Source organism: Molossus molossus, unplaced genomic scaffold, assembly GCF_014108415.1.
Source record: "Molossus molossus isolate mMolMol1 unplaced genomic scaffold, mMolMol1.p scaffold_m16_p_17, whole genome shotgun sequence".
Taxonomy (NCBI): domain Eukaryota; kingdom Metazoa; phylum Chordata; class Mammalia; order Chiroptera; family Molossidae; genus Molossus; species Molossus molossus.
In genome coordinates, this window is record NW_023425352.1 from 23,964,599 (window position 1) to 23,975,736 (window position 11,138).

The 11,138-nt window shown below is 39.7% G+C and overlaps 1 protein-coding gene across 5 annotated transcripts in view; it reads left to right on the top strand.

Moving 5' to 3' along the window:
• ERLIN1 (ER lipid raft associated 1) overlaps window positions 1-9,008 on the top strand; it is a 46,965-nt gene extending 37,957 nt beyond the window's left edge. For 3 of the 5 annotated variants that reach the window (XM_036265535.1, XM_036265537.1, XM_036265538.1), the window contains 3 exons: window positions 3,133-3,222; window positions 4,616-4,695; window positions 6,858-9,008. In XM_036265535.1, coding sequence (XP_036121428.1) covers window positions 3,133-3,222; window positions 4,616-4,695; window positions 6,858-7,082 — 395 coding nt within the window. In that variant the 3' untranslated portion in view covers window positions 7,083-9,008. The remainder of the gene's footprint in view (window positions 1-3,132; window positions 3,223-4,615; window positions 4,696-6,857) is intronic. The other 2 variants (XM_036265533.1, XM_036265534.1) reach the window with 2 other exon arrangements.
• The last annotated feature ends 2,130 nt before the right edge of the window (window positions 9,009-11,138 follow it).

An 11,138-nucleotide genomic window follows, 5' to 3' on the forward strand; every position in this document is an offset into this window, starting at 1 on the left:
ATTTATAGTTTTTTTCTTTATATATTTTGGGGCTATTTTTTTCAAGAGTATTCAGGATTAGGATCATTACATCTCTCTGGAAAATTGCTCCCATTATGTAATAAACCCTCTTTATTTCAAATATGCTTTTTGGCTGTTTGGTCTGATGATAATATAGCTATACCAGATTTCCCTTGATTAGTTATTTTCCTGATGTATCTTTTCACATCCTTTTACTTTCAACTTTTCTATGTCATTATGTTTTAGGTGTGTCTCTTGTAAACAGCATATAGCTGGATTTTGTTATCTTATCCAATGTGAGAATCTGTCTTTTAACTGGTGAGTTTAGTTTTTTTATATTTATTGTGGTTACTGCTATGTTTAGATTTGTTTATATCATTTAATTTTGTGCTATTTACCATGCATCTTTTTCTCTGCTTATTTTCCTCCTCTTTTCTGATTGGTATTGAATTTACTGAATTTTCTTTATTCTTCCTTTTACTTGATTGGAAGTTTTACATTTTATTTTAGAATGTATAACTAGCTGTGACCTATAAAATGTTTATAAGCATACCTGATTTGACAAAATCTAAAGTTAATCATTCTTTCTATCCTCTTCTTGAACAATACCTTAGAATGCTTTAGGTCTTATCACTGTCCCCCACTCTTTCATATTACTGTTGTCTGGTATTTTAGTTTCATGTTGTTTTTATTCCCCCGTGAATTTTATCATCACTGATTCTTACAGTAAACATTTATTTTGATTTACATGTATTACGTAATTTTTTTCTTCATTGTTTTTGACAGTTTTTCTTTTCTGCTAGTTTTTTTTCAGTGAAGGCTTAGGAATGGAAACTTACTCTCAGTCTTGTGGTCTGAAATGCTTTTGTTCCATTCTTGAGTGGTAATTTAGCCTATAGTTCAACTAAATTTATTATCCTTTGTTACTTTGGTAATATTTTGTTTTGTTTTACCTCTTCTCTTTTTACTTTTAAGATTTTTCTCTTTGTCTTTGGGTATTCTCTCATTTCACTATGATGTGTCTGGGTAGAGAAAAGCTTACCACTCACTGGGCTGGTAGATAGAGGTTTTATTCTCACTGCAGCCCTTTAGCTGTCTCTCAGTTGTTCCAGCATCTCAAGGCCTCATCTCCTGGCCCTGCTTGGGCAATAACCCAAATTTTTCTCCCTTACTTGTCTAATAATCACCTCAGGGCTGCCACCATATAGGCCCTCAGCTCTCCCTTTGCTTATATCTATCTTTTTTTTTTTAATTGATTTTTTTACAGAGAGAGAGGGAGAAATATCAATGTGAGAAAATCAACCGGTCACCTCCCGAATGCACCCCAACCAGGGATTGAACCTAGTACCTGGGTATGTGCCCTGACCAGGAATCGAAACAGTGACCTTTTGGTGTACTGAATGACACTCCAACTAACTGAGCCACACTGGCCAGGGCCCTTTCCTGATTCTTGAGGAGCTCGCATTCTTTCTTAGAATCTCAGCGATGCGTTAAAAAACAATTTTGTTAAATTTAATCTAGCACTTTAAGGCAGTGATTTTCAACCGGTGTGCCATGGCAGGCACACTGGTATGTTGAAAGAATTTTTAAAACATGCAGTACCTGACTATTTAGTCAGGGGCACTGACCTCTTTCCCTTAGATTGTCAAATAAAAAAATCACAACAGCCAATACATAATAGCTTTCCAATGTGAATGAATCAAATTATATCTATTTTTTGTCAGATTGGCAAAAATATAATATATTTTTGGTGTGCCACAGAACTTTAGTAATTAGTTTATATGTGCCATGAGATCAAAAAAAGGTTGAAAATTACTGCTTTAAGGTGTTATTACCTGAAGGATTTTCTCATCTGCCTACTCCACCATTTTTCTAGACTAGAAGTTTGGTCATACTCTATGGGTTTATCCCCACACATCAAAGAGCACTGTTAAATGGGGTCATGGAAGCAGTTCTATGTTGAGGAACCATTCTCTGGGCTCAAGCTGCAGGTGCCAGATCCCTACTTTCATTCAAGTTTTATTTTCAGTTTCTGCTTATAGCTAAATTTCTAGCCCAGTTGAACAGTCTATTTTTAGGATGATATTACATAGATTGATTTTATGCTGATGGGGAAAATGGGGAGGTGTGCCCTGGAGTAACTGATAAAGGCTACTGTCTTCTAGAAAATGGAAACCACTTGGAAATTTTCTTTCCATTATGCATTCCCCTAGTAAGTGCATAAAATGTGTTAAAATACTCACCTTCTTTGGCTGAAAAGGAGAATTGAGAATATTCTTCAAGAATTGCAGTGACTGAAATAAAAGTATAATTAGAGTCTTTTCTCCCTTGGTCCTGGATCCTTTGGTTAGGCCAGAGGTGAAAGTGTTTCTCATTTTCCTGCCTGTTGCAGCTAACTTGTTCACTCCCAGCACTGTTTCTACATTCTCAGATGAATAATCTTATCTTTCACAGCAGTCAGAATATTCCTTCTCTGATATATTTTCATCGTGTCATTTTTTTAATGGCAGTTTAACAGTTGATCCTGAGTATATTAAAGCTAATTCCTCAGACTGTCACTCAAGAAAGGATGTCTTCTGGCCCTTCTTATTTTTTGTTGTATTCTCTCATCAGCTGGCTCTGTATTCTTCATTGTGACTTGCTCATTCGTACCTTCTTGTCTTTGTTTACTCCTTCAGCTATGTCCTCCTAGGTCATGTCCATTATTTTCTTTAAAATTTCTTCTAGAAGGGCTTTCTTGGTGTAACTTATCTTCTTTCTCCTGCTACATTATATAATTGTCCTACCTTTCCATGCATTTATGTTGCTCTGTTTTTGTTCTGAGTACTTTCATGAAGTGTCTTTTTTTCCCATTAGCTTGTGGACCATTGCTATATAATCTCTTGAAGGACTAGAATTCTTACCATTTGTATTCCCCCTTCCCACAAAATTAGCACTGTCAAAATAGAACAGTTAAGTAGGAAATAAACTCCCTTTTTTTCTTCGAGTTGTTTACAGTCTAGGTAGAGAAAACTTAATGAAACAGTTAGTCTGTAACACCTTATGTAAGAAAACGTTAGACTGTGTGCTGCCGATTCTAAGTACGGAACTAGGAAAGGGTTTCTAAATGTGTTCTTTTGTGTATAATTATAGAAGCGGAGAAGATTGCACAAGTGGCAAAAATTTGGTTTCAGCAGAAGGTGATGGAGAAAGAAACTGAAAAGCGCATTTCTGAAATTGAAGGTACACGAGGAAAAGGAGGCTCTGACTGTCCTAATCTGCCTCTCTGCCCCAGGGATTGGGCTCTGTGGTGGGTGGGAAGGCCGTAGACAGAATACAGTCGGCCCTCGTTTATCACAGTTACTCAGTTGCAGACTCTACCGCGATAAATGAATTTCCATAAAGTAGGATTCTTTATACAGTCGGCCCTCGCCACTTCGTGCTTCGACTGTCGAGGCTTCACTTTATCGCAGTTTTTTCAAGTATAGTCTAGTCTAGTATTTGGAAAAACCGCGATAGAGTGAAGCTGCGACAGTTGAAGCACAAAGTGGCAAGGGATGACTGTAATCTAGTCTGAAGGAAGTGACTGATCTGATATTCTAGACACATCATTTTTTTTTTTTTTATCCTCACCCAGGGACATTTTTGCATTTATCTTCAGATAGAGCGGGAGGAAGAGAGAGAGAGAGAGAGAAACATCGATGTGAGAGAGACACATCAAGTGGTTGCCACCCACACGACCCCAACCGGGGTTGGGGACAAACCGAAACCAAGTTACGTGCCCTTAGCGGGAACCGAACCCGGAACTATCTGGTCCATGGTCCAACACTCTAACCACTGAGCCAAACCAGCCAGGGCTAGAAACATTATTTTTAAATTGCCATTACATGTCTAGTTATTGGTTTGATTTGTGACTATGACTAAGTCAGCCTTTCCTTTTCTAACTTAAAATGGGGTTTATAAGCTCCTACTTTGTCCTTAGGCAGTATGATAATTACCCATAATCAGTTGTAAAGAATGTACAAGGTGAGAAACCCCACCACAACCAGTTTCTTTTCTGTCAAAAAACAAAAAAATTAGCTGGAGAAAAAAGAAATCCCAGTTTTCCCAGAGGCTCAAACTCCTTGATTTTACATAGTGAGATGTTGCTGTTCTTAGCTCACAGTCTTGAAGACCAAACATCCAACCTCTCTGCTTATATACATACCACTGCTTCCTATTGTTCTGCATAATTGCTTTTTTATCAAATGCAGAGAGGGTGAAGACAATGCAGTAAACAGAGCAGAGCTTTCATGTCTGGATTTAGTTATTTCACTTGAAGCTGAGAGCCTAGGTGGGGCGTGATGGAGGGTGGAGGAAAGAAGAGCAACTTTAAGTGGAAAATGAAGTGGGCTCAAATGAGCTGAGAGCTGTTCAACATTGACAAGAGTATTCCCCTTTTAGAACAAGCTGTCTGAGGACTGGAATTTGAAAACTAGTGTTTCTCTATGCCTTTAAAGTAGAGTAAGTGATCAAAATATCAGGCAGTGGAGAAAGGGACCCTTAATTAAGTTAGAGCCTGAACTTGTACCCAGCTGAGGAAATGGATTGCAAGTTTCCTGTGTTTTAAATACCCTGACTCTGCTGTGTTTGCTAGATGCCGCATTCCTGGCCCGAGAGAAGGCGAAAGCAGATGCTGAATATTATGCCGCACATAAATATGCCACCTCAAACAAGGTGACTGGCTCTCTGTGCCACTCTCCTAGTAATATAATTTGGGGTTTTGTTTTCCCTTGTGGGGGGGCTATAATGTGATAGAGGAGATTTTATCCAGTGTCAAGAAAGGATAGTTGCCATCACCAATCACTTAGCAAGATGTATTGCACACTCATTGAATAGAGGGTTCTGTATATTTGCTTACAAAAATGGGGAGCTGTGACAAAGACAATCAGATATATAAAAACAAATGCCATATAACCATTCATTTGTACTGCTATATGAGAGCTCAGTAATCAAGAAAGTTGAGGGACTTCTGAAATGACGAGAACTGGAGAAGAGTAAAGTTTACTTAGAATTGCTTCCCAGAAAAGGTAGGGTCTTTTTGAGGACATGCTAAGCTTGTTTAAAGCAGTGTTTTTCATCAGAGATATTCTTGGAATTTTGGAGTGAGGTACTTTTTAGTTGTTGAAGATCATCCCATGCATTATGAGATATTTTGCATCCCAGGCCCTTGCCTACTAAATGTCAGTAGTGCTTGCCACTTATTTTAATAATCAACTCCCCCACAAATGCGTTTCCAGGTGCCCCCAGTTGAGTACTGCTTGTTTACTGGATTTAAAAATGGTTCTAGTCAACAACTTGAGAAAGGAGGTTGGGTGATGTGTAGGTGACCGATTTTTGTACGGGGACTGGGATAAATTTAGGTCTAGAGAATACAGGCCTAGTTAGCAGGAATTATTTAAGAGGCAGCTAGAATCCCTATGGTATTCTGAGAAGGGAAAGATATGACCAAGGTTTATAAGATTATTAGTTGTAGAGTACATTGGTGCAGAAAGAATGAAGACAGGGGTTACTAAGGTATATGATATACTTAGAAGGATTAGAGGTCAAGATTGTAGGTACAGACAAAGCCTAAACTCTTGTGGTTTAGAAAGGAACAACATACTCTGTTCAGAATGAGTGTTAAGACATGATAGATGACAGAATGAGAGCTGTCAGTTCTGTGAAATTCAGTATGAATTTAGAAAAGCATTTAACATATTGGAGGACACAGATATATAGAAACAGAATGGAGTTTGGCTGAGATGAGAAACTTGAGTTTACAAAACTGACATTTCAAGTCTGTCATGGGAGAGGCTAACCAGGCACAGATTTCCAGACCTTGTCATTGAAGTCAGCCTTATGCCAAAAGGGCAGCAAGTGGTTTTATGCCACTTTGAAAAATGCTGTTCAGATACTGACCTGTATTAATAAGGCTTTAGAAAGTAATGTGTTTACGTACTGTGACCAGACTTGATGGCAGTGTTTCAGCAGTCAACTGGAAAGGGTGTAGGTCCAGGGAGTGGAAGATGTCAGGGGGCTGTGAAGGACAAGATGGGCTTTTGTCTGGAGGATAAGCTGGGACTTGAGATGAGGAGATGATCACTAGGGAAGGTTCTGGAACTTTCGGAGTATATTTTAAGGATCATTGGAAATGAGTGAGTTTTAATCAAACCCAGAGAGATTGTGGTTGAATAAATCTTAGCATCATGATTTAAACAAAACACTGTGACAGGGAGAAAGACCTATGATTGACAGACATTTTTCCATCACAGACAGTTTAAACATCCAGTTTCTGGGTAAAGGCAAGAGGCCAGACCAGGTGATTTCTTGAGATATTTTTTAGCTCTAGAATGTGATCAAGAAAAGCAGAACCACAGATGATTACAAGGTTCTGAGCCCAGGCCCTTCCTTTGAAGCTCTGCCACTCTTATCCACTGACCTGTTCACTTCCCAAGAGAAGCAGCAGAAATTCCAGACTGATTCCAGGTTGGTTCAGCTAGATGAAATGAGAAAGTAAACATGAAAGTACTTTATCAGTACTTTAATAAATGTTAGTTATTATCATTATTTAGTGAGTTATTCATCATTCCCCCAAACCACTCCGATCCTCAACCTTTTTTTAAGTTAAAAAATAAACAGCTTCTCCTACATTAGAACAGCTTGTTGAAGGAACTTCAAGTCTGGAATATAGCTATTAATATGATAGCCACACTTCAAAGTGATAGAGGGTCATTGGCAACAATACAGATTTGAGTAATGATACTCAGAGTAATAGGGAAAATGTGTGTAAGGAGACAGAAGGATGAATATTGCATCAAAGTGTCCTGATGCTTCTGCTCTTGTTTGCCCCCACACAGCACAAATTGACCCCGGAGTATCTGGAGCTCAGAAGGTACCAGGCCATTGCTTCTAACAGTAAGATCTACTTTGGCAACAACATTCCTAGCATGTTCATGGACTCCTCTTGTGCTGTGAAATATTCAGATGTTAGGACTGGAAGGAAAAGCTCTTCTCTCCTCTCTAAGGAGGCTGTTGAACCCTCTGGAGAGAGCCCCATCCAAAAAAAGGAGAGCATAGGTTGATGCAAGAGGTGAAAATGTTCTCCCATATCAAGATGTGGCCCTAGGGGTTCAGTGGGAACAATGGTTATGGACTCTCCATGCTCGTGTGTTCTGCCTCTCCTGTGGTAGTCCTGGCTTATCAACTGATTCCAGGATAGAGCCAGCTGTCTGGCACTCAAATGGTCTTTTCAGCCGCAGTTTTATCAAGTATGCTGTGTGTGTTCCTTGCTAAACTGGTACTTATGAAAGAGGAAAGTCTGATGCTAAGATACTGCCTGCACTGGAATGTTAAACACTAAATACATAACAAGCTGTGTTTTTCTAAGCTGAGATCTATTGAATAATGTTTACATTGGTCCCCCGGAAAATGTGTACTCAGCCATTCAAGAGATAGGAGGCCAGAGAGAAGACGGCCAGGATGTGGTAAATATAAAGAAGACTCACTATACCTGGGACTCAGGTGCTCTTTAGGGCCCAGTTCCAGCGCTCACCCATGTGATTAGCATCTAGTATGCCGAAAGTTCCCCAGGAAATGATCTTCCACTTGAGCAACCCTTTACTTGATACAATTTGCGCCTTTTTGTTTTCCTACAGTCAAGTTGGTGGCCTGCTGGGACATTCACCTTGCCACTCTACCAGATTCCTTGTAGAGATTCCTAATCACTAGTGTATTGCATTAGTAGGTTCAAAGATAGAGCTTGGTTTGAAGTTTGGGGTGAGATGAAACCTTGAGTTTGAACCAAAGCTCTGGGGACCTGCATTCTCCTCCATTGGGTGATGACTGTGTCACTGTCTCAGGCCATGTGTGACTAAGGTACCTGGTTTCTAGTCACAGACAACTTCTTATATGTCACCTCTCAGCTCTGGCTGGCTAAGAGCAAGACAGGGCTTTAACCAGAAATAGGAGCAGCATATGATTCCTAGCTATTCACTGCACAGTATTGTATTAAAAACTGCAGGAAGTTTTTATTTTTAAAACTGGATTTGGGGTACATTCATTTGCCCCAGTACCTCTGCCTAAAGGCTATATTCTAGGCTACCATGGTTACTAGCACACTGATTCTCCTTCTCAGTATTGTTCATTAGGAGCCCATATAGGGTGGGATGAAGAGTAACTTAGAAAGCATCCTTAGTCATTTGTGTCTCCTTCCCTCTTGGCCCGGAGATACTTTAATCTTTCATGAGAGGATGACATTTTTAGCCTGTGGCTATGGGAGACTATTTAACCTGGACATTTTTTCCCTTAAAGATTAACTTTCCTGAAATAGTGTGCTCCATAGTTAGGCCTGAGTATGTGCGACTTGTTAAGACCTTTTGTGTAGACTTTGTTCAAGCCAGACAGAAGAGTCATGGGGACCACTTCCAGCAACCTTTCAGCTGACTGTCAGTCTCATGATAGTTGTGGGTTGTGCCAAACACTATATGGGAGTGGAATCCCATATTTGAGTGGGTCTTTTCCCTGGGCCTTATCCTATAGAGGCATTTATAATATGGAGAGAATCATTTTTCAATTTTGCTCATTTAATTGTATACTTTCTCTTTATGAGTGAATTTTGTGTTCTCTAGCACTCTTTAAAAGAACTTTTGAACTAAAAATAAACTCTTCACCTGTCATATATTGTTGCTGCAGATAAATAATGATTGTTGTGGGAAATTTGGATCATTAATCTTTGTGCTTTCATTCTTAGAGATGTTTCCTATTCCCATGAGCTAAAAGCTGCTGCCCCAAAGTGATGGATATGGATTATCTTATAAGCCACACACCTGGTGGCAGAGTTGAGGAACAGGGAAATTACATTGTGAAGTTTTAAAGAAAGTACTTCCACTTGAACTTCCCATGGAGTGTGCTTCCCTGTGCCCACTCTAGCTCTAGGTCTGTCCCTCCTTCAGGGATGTTCCTTTTGACAAAAATACACTGTAATCTTGGATCTAAATTTATATGTGAAATGCTACCTTTTTAAAAAAAAAAAAAAAGAAACTAAATAAAATTATTTTACTATCAGTGATTTGTGATTTCCATATGTCTTCATTCTTTTCTGTTGTCTTAATATGTTCCCAAGGCTTTCTTGCCCACTTCACTAGGTAGCCACTTTATTTTAGTTAAGTTTTTCTTAACTATAGAGGCTTTTCTTATACCCTTCCTAGAACACTGCCTCCCGGTATGAGAATTTTTTTATCTCATTTATATGTAGAATCTGATGAACAAAATAAATCCAGAGACATGGATGCATGGAACAGACTAACAGATCTTGGGGTAAGGGGTGGGGTGATTAACCAAAGAATTTGTATAGCCCAGACAATAGTCTGGTGAAGGCCTGGGATGGGGCTGGGATGGGGGGGGGAGGGGAATGGAAGGAAGGAAGGAAGCAGTTGTCTTGAGACAGAAGAAAGATACATTGTATAAATTATAACACAATGGTGTGGTATAAGTAACTTCACTAATTCAGTAGTTGGCTCAAGAGCCAGGGTTGGACCCACTCTTCCCAAGCTGTCAACATGCCCTCCTGGACAATTTAACAGAGATGTTGGGACAGGAGGGTTTGGTAGTTGGGAGTGTTGAGGAAAGCAGCACTTGACTCTGGTTCCTGTAGGATCCAGCCTTATAGTATCCTACATCTGCTACTGCGGACCAGGGAAATTCAGTTTGAACCAATTATCCTATAGGCTTTTGGTAGGTATTAAAGTGAAGTGATTTAGAACTAAGTTATTTCCTCTTGCTGTGGGGAAGGAATTTTGTGATTAGAAGTTGTGACTGACTTCTAATTGTTTTAGGATTGAGTCTCAAACATATGTGTATACAAGGATTTTTGTGATTTGACCTCCACTTACCTGTCTAGCCCAGATCCTTGAATGTACCTTCTGTCAGTCTCTGCATATATTGTTCCACCTGCCTGGCTTACTTTTTCTCTCTTATAGCTCCAACTTTCCTTTGCTAACTCCTAGTGGATGGAGTCTTCACTTCCTCATATAGGTCTCCCTGCCTACTTGCCAAGGTCAGCACCCCACATTTCCCCCTTTGTAACATTTCCCACACCTCACATACCTGTTTAATGCCTGTTCTCACAAATAATTCAGCTTTCCGGGAGCAGGGACTGTGACTGTGGTCTTCCCTGGGGTAGCATCTGTTGCTCATGCCTATCATGGTGCCCGACCCATAAGAGTTAGTCATTTTTTTATCCTCACCCGAGGACATTTTTTGATATTTTGTTCAGATAGAGTGGGAGGGAAAGAGAGAGAGAAACATCAACATGAAAGGGATACATCGAGTGGTTGCCACCCGCATGACCCAACCAGGGCCGGGGACAAACTGCAACTGAGGTACGCGCCCTTAGCGGGTACCGGACCCGGGTCTCTCAGGACTGCAGGCTAATGCTCTTACTACTGAGCCAAACCGGCCAGGGCAAGAGTTAGTCATTTTTGTTGTACAAAAGAATAAATGGATTAGTTGACTAGTGGGGAAAAAGGAAGGACATAGAAGTTTGGCTAGAGTGTCCATGTCAAGGCTTAAGGTGAACCATGGGAAGTTACCTAACATCTCTGAACCTGTTTACCCATCTTTGCAGAGTTCTTCAGTGGATTCAGCAAAATATGTTTATGTACCTCATATAGTAGTAATGTCAGGTGTGTTAATTCACTCACTCTATAGGAGTCAGTATATGTTTCTGTCTCTGAGTAGACTAAGTTCCTGTAGTGGAGAGAGTACAGGACTGATATATATATCATAAAATACATTGAGTTAATGTTTTCAGTGGATATGAGTTAAGCTAGCTAACTGGATCTAAAACCTTGACCACAGCCTACCAGGAAAATCTCAACAGGTGGCCCAGCTTCTTAGCTTTTTCCTCATCTCTGGTCTTTGAATAAGCATTTAGAACTACAGTTGGCCCTTGAACAACATGAGGGTTAGGGAAACCAACCCCCTATAAGTCAAAAATCTGTATATAATTTTTGACTCCCCAAAAAGCCTTACAGGTAACAGTTAACACGTATTTTGTATGTTACATTATTATGTATTGTATTATTACACTAAAGTAAGGTAGAGAGAAAAAAAAAGTTACTAGGAAAATACATTTACAG